Source organism: Bos mutus, chromosome 17 (genome assembly GCF_027580195.1).
Source record: "Bos mutus isolate GX-2022 chromosome 17, NWIPB_WYAK_1.1, whole genome shotgun sequence".
In the NCBI taxonomy this organism is placed as follows: domain Eukaryota; kingdom Metazoa; phylum Chordata; class Mammalia; order Artiodactyla; family Bovidae; genus Bos; species Bos mutus.
The window spans coordinates 15,491,316-15,509,609 of NC_091633.1; the positions used below are offsets into that span (position 1 = coordinate 15,491,316).

The window sequence follows — 18,294 nt, forward strand, 5'->3', positions numbered from 1 at the left end:
TTTATGAACCATATGGTAAAAGTGGTTATTTACAACCCTCTCTTTCATATGGATGACCTCATGTTTTCTTGATAACTTGGAAGTTTTGACTTTATCTCTGCTGAAAACAGCTATCTTGTAAGACAGTATAAATACCTACACAATGTTGAATAAAACACCTTTGCTCCATCAGAGCTCTAGTCCCCATGTCTTTCTTTCTCTTTCTCTCTGTCTCTTAGGCTATTTCTTTGGAGCACAGAGGCCCTCTGAGTTCACTTTCCTGCCCAGGCTTCTAAGACCATCTCGAGAAGGCGCTCTGTGCCTTCACCCCATCAAGAGGGCGCCTGAAGCCTCTGTGAACAGAGCAAGCCCTGTGCCAGGGGCTTTATTGGCTTTCTGTGCAAACCAAGGAATATCAGCCTCTTTCTTTCCTTTACTTTCTTATCGTCAACTCCGGACCACCAGGTTCCGGTCCATTAAAGGACCTCAACAGTGTCCGACTCTGTGCAACCCCATAGACGGCTCCCCCATCCCTGGAATCCCGGGATTCTCCAGGCAACAACACTGGAATGGGTTGCCATTTCCTTCTCCAATGCTTGAAAAGTGAAAGTGAAAATGAAGTTGCTCAGTCCTGTCCGACTCTTAGCGACCCCATGGACTTCAGCCCACCAGGCTCCTTCACACTTGCTAGGATGGCTAAAATGAAAGACAATAACAAGTGTGGCAAAGATGTAGAGAAACTGGAACCCTTATACATTGTTAGCAGGATTTTTAAATGGTGCTGCTACATTGGAAAACAGTTTGATATTTCCTCGCAAGGTAAAGCTACCATATGACTCTACCCTGGCAAGTCTACCTCTAGGTATATGACCAAGAGAAATGAAAACTTGTCCACACAAAAACTTGTACATGCATGCTCAGATTATTCATAATAGCCAAAAGGTGGTAACAGCCTGAATGCCCATCAACTGATGAATGAATGAAATGTGGTATATCCATATAATGGTAATATTATTTGGCCATAAAAAAGGCCAAAAGCTATAGCATGGATGAATCTTGAAAACACTGTGTTAAGTGAAAGAAGGCCGTCATAAAAGACAACATATTTTGTGATTCCAATTATGAGATGTCCAAATAGGCAAACATACAGAGATGTCCAAATAAATAAATCTCCGGAGATAGAAAGTGGATTAGCTGTTGTCTAGGGCTGGAGAAGTGGCTTGTCTGGGGGCAGAGGCACGTAGTGGGGAGTGACTTTTGAAAAATTTTATTTATTTTTGGCTGGGTCTTCATTGCTGCGTTTGGGCCTTCTCTAGTTGCGGTGAGCAGAGGCTACTCTCTAGTTGCAGGGCTGGATCTTCTCATTGTGGTGGCTTCGCTTGTTGCAGAGCATGGGCTCTAGGTGCACGAGCTTCTGTAGTTGTGGTTCCTGGGCTCTACTGCACAGGCTCAACAGTTGTGGTACACAGGCTTAGTTGCTCCATGGTATGTAGGATCTCCTCGGATCATGGGTCAAACCTGTGTCTTCTGCACTGGCAGGCAGATTCTTTACCACTAAGCCACCAGGGAAGCCCAGGAGAGACTTAATACTTAAGTAGAGGGCATCTTTTTGTGATAAAAATGTTCTGGAACTAATGGTGATGGTTGCACAATCTTGTGAATATACTAAACACCAATGAATTGTACAGTTAAAAGGGTAAAGTATATAGTATGTAAGTAAATTATATCTCAATTAGGTTGTAAAAAAATTGTTACCTGCCTTTGGAACTCATTCTCTTTTATAAAACAAAGAGTAACCGTTATCTGTATTTGGGCTTTTATCTGGTTGGAAGGGGCTACCTCTGAAAAATCACAGGACAGCTGAAGCTACAGCATGTTCCCACACTCTCCCATTGTAGCTACACCATTCCCCGAAGCCAGGGTAAAATGAAAAAATAAATAAATAAATAAATTCTAATCACTTGTTGGAAGGCAGAAAATGTGACCTAATGATGGAGATTCCAAAACAGCAAGAAACACTTCAAAACAATCACTTTAAAAAACAAGTGAGAATTATTTTTAAATAGTTAGGCCTGGGAACCCAAGTTGTCAGTGGAATCCCCAGTGAGGAGAAAAAAACTGCAGAATTACAGATGCAACAATGTGTTAGTGAGACCTGAAGACCTGCCCTTCCCAGGCCCTTTGGCAAAGGAATAAAAAAAGCCTTGGAAAAGCCCTGGTGAAACTTTAGTCTTGGAACTTGAGCTAACACTGTCTTTTCCTCCAAGGACAAGAATGACATAACCACAAACTACACCATTTTAAGGCATTTCCCTTCTCCTGGCTTTCCTCACTCCATTCTTTTTAAACACTGACGCTGAAGGTGACCTTAGAGAGCCCTCAGTCCTGAGGGCTGAGTTCAGGACAAGCTGAGTCAGGGCTCGGTAGGGAAGAACATAGCCATCAACTAGTGATGTCTGATAGGGAGAAGGAATGGGTGGTCCTTGAGGGTGCACTGGTTCCATGCTTAATCATCCTAAACCTCATGTTATAGCTGAGAAAACTTAAGTCCAGAAAGCTGAAGTGATTTACTTACTGCTAAGTCACTACAGTTGTGTCCGACTCTGTGCGACCCCATAGACAGAAGCCCACCAGGCTCTCCCATCCCTGGGATTCTCCAGGCAAGAACACTGGAGTGGGTTGCCATTTCCTTCTCCAATGTGTGAAAGTGAAAAGTGAAAGGGAAGTCGCTCAGTCGTGTCCGACTCTCAGCGACCCCATGGACTGCAGCCTACCAGGCTCTTCCGTCCATGGGATTTTCCAGGCAAGAGAACTGAAGTGGGGTGCCATTGCCTTCTCCGAAGTGATTTACTTAAGCTCCCACAAAAGCCACTGGGAGAGATGGGACTGTCATTCAGATCTTCGATGCGCCAGGTCACAGGAATTTACTCGGTCTCCCAACCAGAAGAGTGAGACATTCTACGTTACTAGAAGTGGTCCATAAGGTATCCAGAGGGCCCCTGAAAGTCCCCCAACCTTAAATTCAGAATATGGACTGGAGGGGTGGGATGGTAGGGGTGGTAGGGAGGCTCAAGAGGAAGGGATATATGTATATATATAGCTGATTCACAATGTTGTACTGTAGAAACTAACAGTTATATCCAATTAAAAAAAGAAGAATATGTACCAGAGGAAGAAACAATATAAACAACCCTTTTCCAAAGCTGCCATCATATTAACATTTACAGAGTTGGGACTATATCAAACAGTTATTTTTTTTTTTCCTATTCTTTTCTCAAGAATGATCCCAGATTTACAACCTGAGGTGACAGCAGGGCCTTGAACACTGTCTGGAGTTAAGTGACAGGAGAAAGATGGTTTTCTCCCCCAAAACAACTCCCAGCTTGAAAAACAAAGAACAAAAATACATCAAGCAAGGAAAGCCCTCCGGCACTGTACACAAAGGTGAACTTGACCTGGGCGTCAAAATACCTGGGCATGGCAATGGAGGAAACATCCTCGTGTGGAGAGCTACAGCCAGTTCATTCCACAATGATGATTTCAACCCAGGGTTCTGGGTTGAAAGGTCCCCAGGCCCTTGATATCCACAGTACAGTAAACACTGCAGACAGCTGGGAAGTAGGGAATACACAATCACCTTTAACTCTGAGGGTCAGCCGACTGGAGACGGTATATCCACTTCTCCTCCCCAAAGCACAGTGACCACCCCTCCATATGGAGGTGCCAGCCCAGTCATGTCTATGACTTCAGTGGGCCAGGGGGAAGCATTAGTATTAATACTACAGCCAGGAGCGGGGAACAAATTTGAAGTCACCTATCCTAGATGAAAACGGGTGACCACAACTCAGTTCCATTGGGAAAGCAGGCCCTGAGCGGCAAGATCCTCAGATTTTCCCACCTAAACTAGAAATCTAGCTTATGAGAATTTTATTGTTTTTAAATAATTGCTAAAAAGAAAGCAAAACAAAAACTTGTGAGAACCTCACAATTAGGAACTTTTGGCACTTGCTGCTGGGAAGCTCACAGCGGGCAATTCCTCTAGGCACCTACAAGAGATCAGCAGACCACACTGGACTGGGTGACTCCTGAAAATAGGGCTCTGTAAGTATTCTGGCAAACTCCATCTCCCTTCCCTCACCTCAGGTCCTCTCACTGCTTGTCACACTGCCCTGAATGCAAAAGACATGCATTTACTGGTGAATTAAGTTCAAAAATATTTTTTCAACCTTTTAAAAATTCTGTATGTTTTTGTAAGGGCTTCCCTGGTGGCTCTGTAGTAAAGAACCTGCTAGCCAATTCAGCAGGCATGGGTTTGATCCCTGGGTCAGGGAGATCCCCTGGAGAAGGAAATGGCAACCCATTCCAGTATTCTTGCCTGGGAAACGCCATGGACAGAAGAGCATGGCAAGTTACAGTCTATGGGGTCACAAAAGAGTCAGACAGGATTTAGCGACAAGACAACAGCAACAACAAAATGTTTTTGTAAGCAACCGTCTGTTCTTTATTGCTCCAAGGCAGATCACAGATGAAGCAAGTTAAGACTCTTCGCCAATCATATCAAGAGTAAGAGGCAATGTCAAGTGTAGGGGAAGTTTCCTATAAGTTTGAAATTATTTCAAAGTAAAAGTTTTTTCGTTTCTTTTCAGTAATGGAGAAAAGCATAATTTTGCCATAGTCCACACCGGTCGGCTTGCGGGAGTGAGTAGGGAAATCACAGGTTACAGGTGCAAGGCGAGTTCAACCTTGGGCAGAGGGAGGAGAGGAGAGGAAACTGAAGGAGCCTCGAGTTTGAGAACCAGCGCAGCACGTAAAACCAAACCACGAATTTACATACGCCGTTTTAAAAAAAAAGAATAAAAATAAACATTTCACACCTCTTCAACGTTTCCATCTTCAGTTTCCCCAATTTTCACCTCCGCAGGCCCTTTGCAGCCTCGCCTGCTGCCCACTCTAAGGAGGGTAGGGATGTCTTGCCCTTTATCAAGGGCTCGGTAAAATTCCTTCCTGCAAAAAGCTGAGCTGCGAGCAGGAAAGTCAAGACCCTCCCAGGGCGACTTCGAGGCCTCGGCCACGACTGGATCCAGGGAGTCGGAGGGAATTCGGTCCCCGGCTCTCCCCTCCCCACCGTTGCCTCGCATCAACTTTTTGCCTCCAGATCGTCTCCCCTTACCTGCGGCGACCCAGCGGGCCAGCAGCGCTCCGAAGCAGACGAGAACCCAGGACTCGGACGCCCGGACGCCTGCGGCCATCTCGCCCCAGATGCGGGCAGGGGCCCTTCGGGAAACTCAAGCTCCGGCTCGGCTGGATGTGCACTCCCCAGGGGTACCCAGTACTCCTCCCAAGTCCTCGGAACGGCAGAGTAGCTCCACTTTCCGCAGCCCCCAGGAAGGATGCTTGGGGTGAGCCCGATGTCAGGGGCTAGAAGCTGCGCCGGGCTCCAAGCGCCACTGTCCCTCCCGAGAGCCCAGCCCGTGGTGGGAGGGCGCACCCCGCCCCCTGCGCCCGCCACCCACTCCCGCTGACGGAAAACAACAGGAGCTGAGTTCCCTCCCGCCTCCCATCCAGGCGGGAGCCCAACTTCCTCTACCTTGGCCGAGGAGGAGGGCTTTATGCAAAGGGCGCGCGCCCGGGCGCGCCGAGTCGGGTCGGGGCAGGCCGGGGGCGGAGCGCCGAGGCTGGTCCCTCCCCGAGCCCACTCGCCCGGGACAGCGGCCCTGAGTCGCGGGGAAATTGGGCGGCGCAGAGCCCTGCAGCTGCCGCAGGACGGCATCCCCACTCGACCCGCCGGCTGCTCCCTCCCGGGCGCTCAGGCTGCGGCACTCGAAGGACCGTCTCGACTCGGACGGGCTGGTGCCAAGCTGCAGAATTCACGGTCCCCTCGGTTTAGCTGTTCTAGGGATTCCCAGTTGTTTCCCTGTGCCCCGGGCGGACTCCTGGGCCGCCATCGCTGCCTTTCTCTCCCTTTGCAGAAGGACGGCAGGTCTGGAGCAGGAGAAAGATGATCCTTTAGAACTTCCAGCCAAGAGCTGCCACGAGACTCTGGTCCTCTGGCTAACCGGCAGAGACCACACAGTAAGCGCGAGGGCAGCGGAACTGGGTGCTGGGAGCTTTTTTGTTTTTTCTAGTCGTCCCCCGCCCCGCCCCCCCCCATCCAGTCTGGTTCCCAGAGAACTGCATTCCCACACTAAAATCCCCCTCTTCCTGCCACACCCCTAACCCATCCTCTGTCCTAGGGAAAATGCGGTTATGACATCCTGAGGAAGAGATGATCCTTGAAACAGCCTAACAGAAACTTACTCTTAAAAAACAAACAAACAAACAAACAAAAAACCTGCAGCTAACATAGTGAAATATTAACTGTGAATTAACTAGGAGGTGAATATATGAGAGCTCCCATCCTTTCAACTTTTCTATCTTTGAAAATTTCCCCATCATCTCATTGTAAATTTTTGTTGGGGAAAAAATAAAGAAAACAATGCTATTAAGAAAATCATTCATTCTGTTGCCGGAAGACCCCTTATTGAAATACTTCTTCCATCAGGAAATCCTCTTGAAACCAATAAAAATGTGTTTTGCCCACGAACTGAGACATAAAGTTGCACAGTCCCTTTTTTTCCTCCCTCTTTTGTTCAATGATTTTATGTCTTCAGCCAGCTCCTGAAAGTTTTCCTCGTTCCTCTCCTTTTGTTTTTCATCTTTTACTTGGTGATGGAAAGTTAAGTCTATCCTGGACGCACAGGTCCTGTATTCCTAGCACCTGTTACCTCAGGTACCACCCAATGAATATTTGTTAAATAAACAAATGAGAGTTCATTGGTTTTGATATTACATCTCCTCAAACTTTTCTGACAGACATCTCACATCCTCACCTGAAGTTAACAAGATACAAATAAAATCAATAGGGGGCAAGTTTTTCAGCTGAGGGTCTGGAATTTTCTGTGACCCTACTGGTGCCTCACAGGGAACTTGCTCAGAGCACGCCCTCCTGGTATATTTGCTGAATCAAACACACTGCTCTTACACCCAGTTTTCCACTCCTAGAAGGATCAACCTCCTACACAATGTTTTACAACAGTGATTATAGGCACCTCATATTTGCATAGCTGGGGCTTTTTTCTAAAGCAGTTTTAGAAACTTAATCTCACTGGTCCCTCCCTCCAACCCTTGGACCTAAAAATCATTCAATCCCATTTTCACCGAGAAAGTACAGCCAGGAGATTAAGCTCCAGTTGGCGGTAAAGCCAGGACTGGAACCCGTGTCTGTCTGACTCCAATTCCTGCCAAAGCAAGTTCCAATCTTGTCGCTTATACAGAGTCTTGTTGACTTGAAAGAAAAGTGCACAGCCGCGGATCACAACCATAGAGACAGTCTCTCAAATAGCACCGAGAAACCGCTTGAAGAGGTAAGGGATGAGCCAGGTTATATATGAACTTTCTTGCTGGGAAAAACAAGTAGTCAAGCTTCTAAAGATTACTGCTAATGATGAAGAACAGACATATCAAATTAACGATTTTAATGTTTTTTTCTGTGTATGAAAAGATGCAAGAATTTGGGGTCATTTGAAATTTTCCCTAGATATGCATCTTAAAAATTTTTTTTTGGCTGCTTCGGGTCTTAGTTGTGTCATGCGGAATCTTTCCTTGGGGTACACAGACTCTCCCTCTAGTTGTGGCACAAGGACTCAAGCACCTAGGCTCAGTAATTGTGGAGTGAGGGCTTAGTTGTTCCACAGCATGTGGGATCTTAGTTCCCTGATCAGGGATTGAACCCACATCCCCTGCATTGCAAGGCGGATTCTTAACCACTGGACCACCAGGGAAGTCCCTAGATAGGCATCTTAACTATTCAAGGGGCTGTATATCCAAAGCACAGAACGTTTCCTGCTTTTTTTTCCCATCCTGAATTTCCTGGAGGGTGCACTGTCATGGGCCACTGTAGTGGCTAATGGCTTGATCCTTGTAGAACTGGAATGGCAGGCAATAATTCTTTCTTTACACTCTGGATGTTTTGGGTGTCACCAGGCCAACAGACATGGGCATTCCCCTAAGCAATGCTCAAAGGAAGCCTCCAGACCACTCAGAGCTGGGACAGGGCTGGTGCAGGTAACACCCACTCTCTCTGGTTTGAGCAAGGCTGTGACTGACTCTGAGAGAGGACCTGTTAGGAAACACCCTGCCCTAACATCCGGTTGTGTTCCAGGCCACTCTGGACAGTAGAAAATGCCCTACCTAGTACAGTGATGTTGGGGGTGAGTTGGGGGTTCACTATGGGGTCTCTAGCAAGATAGGAGTCTTTCAAAGCCGTAGTTTCGCTATCTGTACCTTACGGTCAATGTTTATTGTATTTGCATACGTGCTCAGTTGTGTCTGACTCTTTGTGACCCTATGAACTGTAGTCCCCCAGGCTCCTCTGTCCATGGGATTCTCTAGGTGGGTTGCCATTTCCTCCTCTGGGGATATTCCTGACCCAGGGATCAAACCTGCATCTCCTGCAATGCAGGCAGATTCTTTGCCACTGAACCACCAGGGAAGCCCCATGGTCAATGTTTACATCATGAGATTGTCATGAAAATAAAGTGAGGGATTCAGTCTTTAAAGCATCGCTTTAGGGTTTCTATTTGAGATGCACCCTGTCAGAACCTGTCAGGACTTTTAAATCGCACAATTAGATATTAAACATGAGGCTCAAACACCTCTTAGCTCAGGCTGCTATGCATGGCTACTTTTGTTTTCTTTCATTTTCACCTCCTAAGAATTGAAAAAACTCTCTCTATGCTAGGTGCTTTGTGTCTGTTCATTGAATCTTTAGCACAACCCTAAGAGGTTGGCATTAAAATTTCCAATTGACAGATGGCTCAGAGAAACCAATTTACATCTCAAGTTAAAGGGGGAATCTGGATTTGAACATATATCTGAGGCAGTGTCATCCTGATCAGTCTTGGTGGGAGGACTGTGCTGGGGCTCCTGCCTGACTCCAGAGCCAACAGTCTTTGAAGCATCCTGGGTCTTTGAAGCCATCCAGCCACCTATTATTTCTGCCCCACTACTCCTCTTGCCAAGTCCCCTCCCTAGAGGTAACGCTGAAAGGTTTCTTAGCAACAACCTGCTTTTCTGTTTAACCTCTTGGGGGCTCAAGAAAGGATGGGCCAGTCAGGAATAGCTTGAGTAGCAGCCTGGCCCTGGGGTCTGGCTCCGAACCCCTTGCTTCAAGAAGTACTAAAAGGCGGATGACAATATCCTACCAGTCCCCTGAGAAAGGGTTAACCAGGGACTGACAAGAGATGGAAGACTCACTCATCCTAAGGGGTGAAAGGAGCCCAGTCATGTGCTGGTGAACATGGAATCACTCCTGGCAGTGAGAAGAGAGTATAGTGTCTGTCAGTTTCCATAGTGTAAATATTTCCACAACAGCCAATTACAAGTTATCCCTGTGAAGTTACTGAGCCATAAGCACAGTCAGCTCTCCCAAGCCTGTACCACTGGAACTTTGTTCCTATGAGATGACTCCAAGGTGGGAAACTTGCCAGGATTACCCAGGAGGAGAATGCCTGGGAGCCAGCTGTATCAGATGCCTCAGGTGAATACATTTTCCCATCAAACTCCTGTTGTCAGGAGTTCCCTGGTGGTCCAGTGGTTAGGACAGCCACCCTCATTGCTGAGGGCATGGGTTCAATCCCTAGCCGGGGAACTAAGATCCTGCATGTGTGTGACCAAGGGAAAACAAACAAAGAAGTCCTATTCTCTGCTCTCACACTCACCTATTTTTTTTAAATTAATTAATTTATTTGGCTGTACCTGGTCTTAGTTGCAGCACTCAGAATCTGTGATCTTTGGTGTGGCATGCGAACTCTTAGTTATGGCATGTGCGCTCTAGTTCCTTGACCAGGAATTAAACCCAAACCCCCTGCATTGGAAGTATGGAATCTTAGCCACTGGACCACCAGGAAATTCCTTTACCCTCACCTATTGAGTGCATCTGTTGGCCAACATAACTGTTATCTTCTTAATTCCAAATCCGGACATATGGATTGACAATTACAAATGTATTGAATCCACGGGGTCAGAAAAAACTAGCAAACTCAAGGTACCCTGAGAAAGCTTGATGAAGCATTTCCCCAAAGTTGTCTGTTTTTTAAATAGCTTTTGCTGTGTTCCTGATTATCAACATAGGCATCTTATGCTCATTCTAGACTAATGGGGGAAAAAAGAGAAAATAAAATGTAACCATAGTCATCCAGAAGTAATTACCATCATCACTAGAAACTTCTAGTATTTTCTGCTGAGTTCCAATATATGATTTTTTAAATGCAAAGTTGTGATGACATTTTACAGGGAGTTTTCATTCCTGCTTTTTTCCCTTAATTCTGTATTAAAAGTAGACTTTGTGTGTTTTTGATAACTATTTTTTTTTAAACTGGAAAATTAATAAAATGCTAGTGGCTAAAAAAAAAAAAAGTCCAGATGAACCTTGCAGACACTGTGCTAAGTGAAATAAGGCAGTGACAAAAGGATAAATACGGTATGATACCAGTTATTTCAGAGGTACCCAGTGAAGTCAAATTCCTAGACACAGAAAGTAAAGGGGGAGAGGGGGTAAATAGGAAAATGAGGAGATATTTAATTTGTCTCTCATTTGCATTTTACAAGATGAATTCTGAAGATAGTTGGTGGTGATGGTGGCACATCCATGCGAATGTACTTCATGCCACTGAACCACACACTTTAAAAGGTTAAGACAGTAAATTTTATTTTAGTTTTTCATTTTGGCCACACCGTGCAGCTTGCAGGATCTCAGTTCCCCAACCAGGGGTTGAACCTGGGCCATGGCAGTGAAAGCCCAGAATACTAACCATTAGGCCACCAGGGAATTCTCAAAACAGTAAATTTTATGTTATGTATACTTTAAAAAGTATATTATTTATTTATTATTTGGCTGTGCTGGTCTCAGTTGCAGCATGCAAACTCTTAATTGTAGCATGCGGGATCTAGTTCCCTGATCAGGAATGGAACCCATGCCCCTGCGTTGGGAGCGCTGACTCTTAGCCATGGACCACGAGGGAAGTCCCATGTTATGTGTATTTTACCACAAATTTTTTTAATGCAGAAAAAAATGGGAAAGTGACAAAACAATGAAGGGAGAAATGATACATAGACAGGACAGAGAACAGAGATACTTCAATAGATGTGACGAAAAAATCAAATCAGGACTTCCCTGGTGGCCCAGTGGTTAAGAATCTGCCTGCCAACGCAGGGGACACAGGTTCAGTCTCCAGTGGAGGAAGATCCCATGTGCAGCAGGGCAACTAAGCCTGAGCACCACAACCACTGAGCCCATGCTCCGAAACAAGAGATGCCACTGCAGTAAGAAGCCTGAGCGCTGCAATGAAGACCCAGAACAGCCTAAAATAAGACTTTAATTTTTAAATTAAAATAAAAATAAGATTTTTAATTTTAAAAAATCAAACAAAATCCAAGCACTTTTATAATGTAGTTATATCTTGAAAGTAAGTCATCTGCCCACCTCCCCCAGGCTTCTATCCTCTTCCCCAAAGACAACCAGACCCAGCAACTTCCAGAGACTAGTCTTTGCTGGTTACCTAATATGCACCCATTGAAATATTATATATCCAGTAACACTTGTTTTCAAAGTTTATGATAGGAAGTAATGATAGTGAAGTGAAAGTCCCTCAGTCATGTCCAAGTCTTTGCAACCCCTTGGGCTGTGTAGCCTGCGAGGTTCCTCTGTCCATTGGATTCTCCAGCAAGAATGCTGGAGTGGGTAGCCATTTCCTCTTTCAGGGACTCTAACCTGGGTCTCCTGCACTGCAGGCAGATTCTTTACCAGCTGAGCCACCATGGAAGCCCAGGTAATGATAGAAGATCCATCTATTAGGATTACCCAGATGTGTGACTTTCAATAAAATTTTTTTTCAACATAATGATTGAGGTATGTTTCATATGCCATACTTTCAATCTGCCATTTAAAATCTATAACTTTTTAGTATAGTCACAGAGTTATCCAACTATCAGCACAATCAGTTTCAGACTTTTTTCAGCTATGACTCTCAATTCCTTCCACTTGCAACAGGCAAACGCTGGCAACCACTAACCTACCTTCTTTCTCTACAGATTTGCCTATTCTGGACATTTCATATAAGTGGAATCAAAGAATATGTTGCAATAGGCTGCTTTCACTTAGCATGTTTTCAATTAGCAAAACATGTTGTAGCGGGTATCAGTACTTCTTTTCTTTTTATGGTGGAATTATATTCCAGTGTACGGAGATAACCACATAGTGTTAACCCATTCATCACGTGATGGCCATTCAACAGACATTGAAGCTATGAAGGGACTCAGAGAACTTGGGGCACCTCTTTTCTAATTTCCTCTCTGCCTCAACCATAATTCCACTCACATCTTCTGGAAAGAGATTGTTCTCACTTTCTGTGAGGCTGAGATGCTGGCATTTTACAAAAGCCTGCCTCTCTTCACTTAGACTGGGCTCTCTGTATGCCAAGGCACTTGCCTGGAATGTGGTCAAGTAGCATTTTATGCCATTATTTTTTCTTTTTCCAAAGTCACACTCCTTTGGCTGTGTAGCCAGGAATTCCCAACCTCTTAGGGTCCCAGCATCTGATCTTTGTTTGCTTTGGTTCTTTCTCCTGTGTGCTGCATAAGTTCTATCACATTTCTCAAATACAAAGTGTATGATGCCTGATTCCACTCTAAGATTTTTGCATTCCCTCTCTGGGAGAATTCCCTGTCTCTGCTCAACATGGCATGTGGGATCTTAATTCCCCCAACAGGCACAGAACCCATGCCCCCTGCATTGGAAGGCAGAATTTAACCACTAGACTGCTGGGGAAGTCCCTCTTGTAAGAGTTTTGAGAAAATTTCCTCATAATATATACTAATTGCTCTTGCCAGGCACACTTTCCATGGATTTTCTCCTATCCTTTGAGCAAACTTCAGAAGGAGGCACTAATCTTATCTACATATTATAAATGAGGAAGCTGAGGCTCAGAGAAATAAAATAACTTTCCAAACAAAGTCATAGCCTCAAGCCCATGCTTATCGAATGAATCACTTCTGCTCTGGGCCTCACATTCAATGACAGAAGTAAAAACTTCGATTGAAGAAAGGGGGGACTAAGAAATGTTGGATGAAAACTATATACCCTCTTTCCAGGAAAATGGACATATTCACAACATTTTAAAAAGCAATTTCCAGGAGTTAGGGGAAAAAACCATCCTGCAGGTCTAAACTGGAACTGTCAACTGGGTTAGCTGGGCACAGGAAGTGAAAAATCTCACTCACAAGTTTGAATCACAAGGTGGCGCTCTCAGCCCTGAATGGATTTCGGGTTCGACAGCCAAGGTCTTCCAAGAGATAGGAGTTGGCCCAAGTTGCCTGGAACTCAAAGAATTTCAGAGATTGTTGATTCAAACAATAACCTTCACCATCCAGGGGAGGAAACAAGGCCCAGAGTTGTTAGGCAGCTTGCTCAAGGTCAAAGCTCGTGGACAAAGCCAAAACTCACCCACTTATCCAAATTCTGTTATTTCTGAAATGTAACACAGTTCTCTTACTCTGAACAGAGCACAGTGGACACAATGCAATCTTTTCTCATAACGATTCCAGGAATGAGCTTTTTTGCATGTGAACATTGGCTACCATGCTAACTGTGGGAACTAGAAGAGCTTATCCCACACACAGAATGGCCCCAGACTGCTGTTTCATTGTTAATTCCTCCTGCGGATTAGGCACTGGGTTTGGGTCTTCCTATCTGTCAGATTTGCTTACATTTCATTGTGTCTTTAGGAAAGTTATTTCCCGCTCTTAGAGCCTCTGTTTCCGGGGGTTATTGAGTGGATTTGATGAGGCATGTGCCAGTAAAGTACCCTGTAGACAATAGATGTTCAGTAATTGATAACTACTGATATAATTGTTCTTGCTCCAGTCAATTTACTGCTTTATATATTCTCTACCTTAGAACCCAGACAACTAAACTTATTAGACCTGGGTAAAATATCTGGGACTTGCCAAGTAGTCCAGGGCTAAGGAATCTGCCTGCTAATGCCGGAGAGACAATCCCTGGGTTGAGAAGATCCCCTGGAGTGGGAAATGGCAACCCATTCCAGTATTCTTGCCTGGAAAGTTCCATGGACAGAGGAACCTGGCGGGCTACAGTCCATGGGGTCAGAAAGAGTGGGACACGACTAAGCATATACAAACACACACACAAAACATCAGTAAGAATACAGAGACACTAAGTGAGAAAATTACCTGCTCCATTATGGACTCTATGACCTTTGTTTTGTAACTTGGCAGTTCGGATTCTTGGCTGGGTTCTGGAGAGGCAGGGGTTCCAGGTGGAACCTTCTTCAAAGGATATAGAGCATTTGTGGACATAGAAGGGAGATGGAAGATTAAACTTCTTGACAAGCAAGTTACTTTTAAGTTTAACTTCCCTAGACCTCTTCTTTCTTTTCAACATGTATTTCTGACCATTCTGTGGACAGAAAGAAGAAAACGTAAAGACTTGTGAGTTTCAGTTTTATTCAGGGATCTTACTGAGGAATACAGTCTGAGAAAGTATCTCTCTGTAACTCTGAGAAACTGCTCCAAAGGTGTAGGAGAGGCCAATATATGTATGATTTTGGAGAGGGAATACGTGCAGTCAAGCATATATCTTAGTAAAATGATGATTGCTAGTCATAAGGAACAGGTATCTTAGTTCATGATTTTAGTGCTTTACTATGTATGGGAAGATGTAAGAATCTGGGTTCATTAAAATTGATCCTGAAAAATACACCCTAACTAAGGGGCCTGTTTTCCAAAGCATAGAGAGCCCCATCCTGTTTTTCATCCTGAATTCCTATCAGGATGCACTGTTGGTCAATCACTGGAGTGGCTAATGACTTAATCCTTGTAGAAACGGATGGTGAGCAACATTCTTTGTTGTACAATTCCAATGTCAAATAGCAATGAAATTGTATTTTTACAAATAGGAGATCTCCAAAAGGCAAAGCTCTAAGAAATGTGAAATTTCACTTTTCAGTAGATATGTTTATTGCCAAAGTTCTTTTAGAGATGTACACCCTTAAGTTATTCACACTGAATAACTGAAGACCCCATGAAGGGAAGATGAAGACCCCATCTCTTCCCTCTCCATCTCTTCCCTCTGTTCCTACACTCCTCACTGGAGTTCTGACCTTTTAAATATATATATATGTGTATATATATACATATACACATATATATATACACACACACACACACACACACACACCCGAGCAAGTGTGTACACACACACACACACACAATATCAGTAAGAATACAGAGACACCAAGTAAGAAAAATACTTGCTCCATTATGAACTCTATGCCCTTGTATTGTAACTTAGCAGTTCTATTCTTGACTGGGTTCTGGAGAGTCAGGGGTTCCAGGTGGGTACCTTCACAGGATATAGAGCATTTGTGGAAATAGAAGGAAGCATGTGCCAGACACTGTGCTGGATACTACAGTAACAAAGCAGAACAAAACACAGAGTGGGCTTTCCCCTGGTGGAGCCCACACTCATTCCCATAGCTCCAGCCATGTCTGACAATGAACACTGTGGTGTACTCTTTACACCTCCTTATCCCTTACCCATGTTCTTGCTCTTTACTACTTGTTACTTGTTCTCCACCTAGCTAATTTCCAGCAATTCTTTGGGCTCAAGTGGTCACCTCTTCCAGGAAGTCTTCCTTAATGTACACAACAGAGACAGATACACTTCTTCTGCCTTCGCGTAGCACTCTGTGGAAATTCATATCAGAATCCTTGCTACTCTGAATTGTGAGAATCACTTTCCATGTCTGTCTTCCTGCTCCAGTCTGGAATCTCCTTAAAGGCATGGACAATGTTTCATTCATGTCTCTGCCTTCAGAGTCTAGCACAGGGCTTGGTAGATGTTCAGTAAATGGTATGCCAAATTGCTTCAGTCGCGTCTGACTCTTTGCGACTCCATGGACTCTGGCCCACCAGCCTCTTCTGTCCGTGGGATTCTACAGGCAAGAATACTGGAGTGGGTTGCCATTTCCTTCAGGGGATCTTCCGCACACAGGGATTGAACCCACATCTCTTAAGTCTCCTGCATTGGCAGGTGGGCTCTTTACCACTCGCGTCACCCGGGAAGCCCTCAGTAAATGGTACGTGAACAAATAGAGTGTTGGTCCCAACAGAAGCAAATGGCAAAACTGAATATAGCACTCAGGAGAGGATTTATTTTGGCAACTCATGCTCACAAAGATCTGGAATCTTGATGATGTTCCTTGTTTGCCCAAAACTATCTTCTTGACAATCAGTTCAGTTTGTCCCTTTCCAGGGGACATCTGGCCTCCCCAGGAGTTGCTTATCTTCCCTGCTTCAGGCTCAGCTTGTCTTTTGATCATCTTTAATGGGTCATCTTCATTTCAGTTTATATAAAGTCACAGGTAAGTTTCACTGCTCTTGTCCTCAACATTTATCTCCTTAGTGACTTCGTTTTTTTTTTTTAATTTTTAAAGTTTTAATACAGTTCAAACCAGCACACGTGGTTCGTTTCAGCTTCTTCACTGTCAAATCTGGAGGAAGGGACTGCTTCAGTTTGTCTGCCTTCTCTTTGTGATAATTAAGGTGTAAACATATCTGCTGCATCAAATTTTAAACTTCACATTATCCTTATTTTTCTTGATCTTGACAGGCTTGAGGTCCTTTTGCCTGGTTGTAAACAGTAAGTCCTTATTTCCTCAATTTTGCAGACATGGCAATGAGGCACAAAGAGTGGGGCCAGCACCTTCGATCTAGGCCCGGGGTCACCAGATGTCACCTGGTCTGGATTACCAAGGCTCCAATGGATTAGCCCCCATTCCCCATGTACAGCCTGAGAAACACTCCCTGGCATTTCACTTTTCTTATGCTCGCTATTCCCTGGTCTGCATTCCAATCTTTTCTAACTGGATGCAGGATAAGACCCTGTGTTCTGGTATCAAACACACTTGGATTTATATCTCTATCCCACTGCTTCTAAGCTTCCCTAAGAGATCTCTCTGAGCCTCAGTTTCCTCTGCTATAAATGGGAATAATAAGTATAGCCCTTACCTTAGGATATGTTGAGAGGATTATATAAGAGAAAATCATTATAAGATGCTTAGCATGGAACCTGGCAAAGAAGAAAGCTGAATAAATATCATTATGTCATTTGGGACATGCACAATATACATAATATTATTTTATTTTATAATTTATTATACTGATAATATTATAATTATATAAAAGATAATTGTTGAGTCTTGCCCCAAGGCCACAGAAATGGAGCCCAGAACCAAGGACACCTCCAAAGCTAATTGAGCTCCTTTGTAACTGTTGTCAAAAGCCCCTGATCATTAGCAACAAGCTTTCTTATGCCAAATTAGTCAAAGATGCCCACTTCAGTAAACACCTTATATAGCCTATAGCAGCCTAACCAGCCACCTAACGGCAGCCTTCCAGGAGGGATTTTGTCTCGAGGCTATAAAAAGTGGCTACTAACCCACACAAAGTTGGCTTTCCGTGCTCTGTCAGGAGGTCAGCCCCCTGCGCTCAGAGTGCTCACATTATCTCTGCTCTTTGTTCTTAAAAAACTCACTCCCTTCTGAAATGCACTCTGTCTGGAAATTCTTTTCCAACCCGTGCTCAGATTGCCTCAGCAATAATATTCATAAAATAGGATAGTAAATATCACATTATAAGTATGTACGTTTATAATACATTACAATTTATAATACTTTCAATTACAATTATAAAAATTATAATTTTCTCTACATTTTATATATTAAATAATCTACACGACCATACTAATGATCTGGATTACTTTAGTCTCCTATCTTTTAAAATGCTTTTTGCTTGTCACCTAAGAAGAGCTATGTTGTCTTAAAGGGAAATTTTATAAATCTTTAATTTAAAATAATTTAGTCCACTTGTGGGAAATAAAAGTCCCTATAACAAATCTTCTTAAATTTTAGATTTCTCGCTGAAGAAAACCACAGTTAAGTGTTATTTATGCTTCTAGTTCGGAGAAGGCAATGGCAACCCACTCCAGTACTCTTGCCTGGAAAATCCCATGGACGGAGGAGCCTGGTAGGCTGCAGTCCATGGGGTTGCTAAGAGTTAGGCATGACTGAGTGACTTCACTTTCACTTCTCACTTTCATGCATTGGAGAAGGAAATGGCAACCCACTCCAGCGTTCTTGCCTGGAGAATCCCAGGGACAGGGGAGCCTGGTGGGCTGCCGTCTATGGGTCGCACAGAGTC

The 18,294-nt window shown here is 44.2% G+C and overlaps 1 protein-coding gene across 7 annotated transcripts in view; it reads right to left on the reverse strand.

The window, feature by feature from the left end:
* VSIG10 (V-set and immunoglobulin domain containing 10) overlaps positions 1–18,294 on the reverse strand; it is a 74,104-nt gene that overhangs the window by 36,947 nt on the left and 18,863 nt on the right. For 5 of the 7 annotated variants that reach the window (XR_011467439.1, XM_070386113.1, XM_070386112.1 and 2 more), the window contains 2 exons: positions 17,104–17,164; positions 14,266–14,491 (listed from right to left, as the gene is read on the reverse strand). Coding sequence is in view for 6 of the 7 variants with exons in the window: in XM_070386113.1 (XP_070242214.1) it covers positions 14,266–14,491; positions 17,104–17,164 (287 nt within the window). In the remaining variant the exon portion in view is untranslated. Of the gene's footprint in view, positions 1–5,149; positions 5,566–14,265; positions 14,492–17,103; positions 17,165–18,294 lie in introns of those variants that run through there. The other 2 variants (XM_070386114.1, XM_005888311.3) reach the window with 2 other exon arrangements.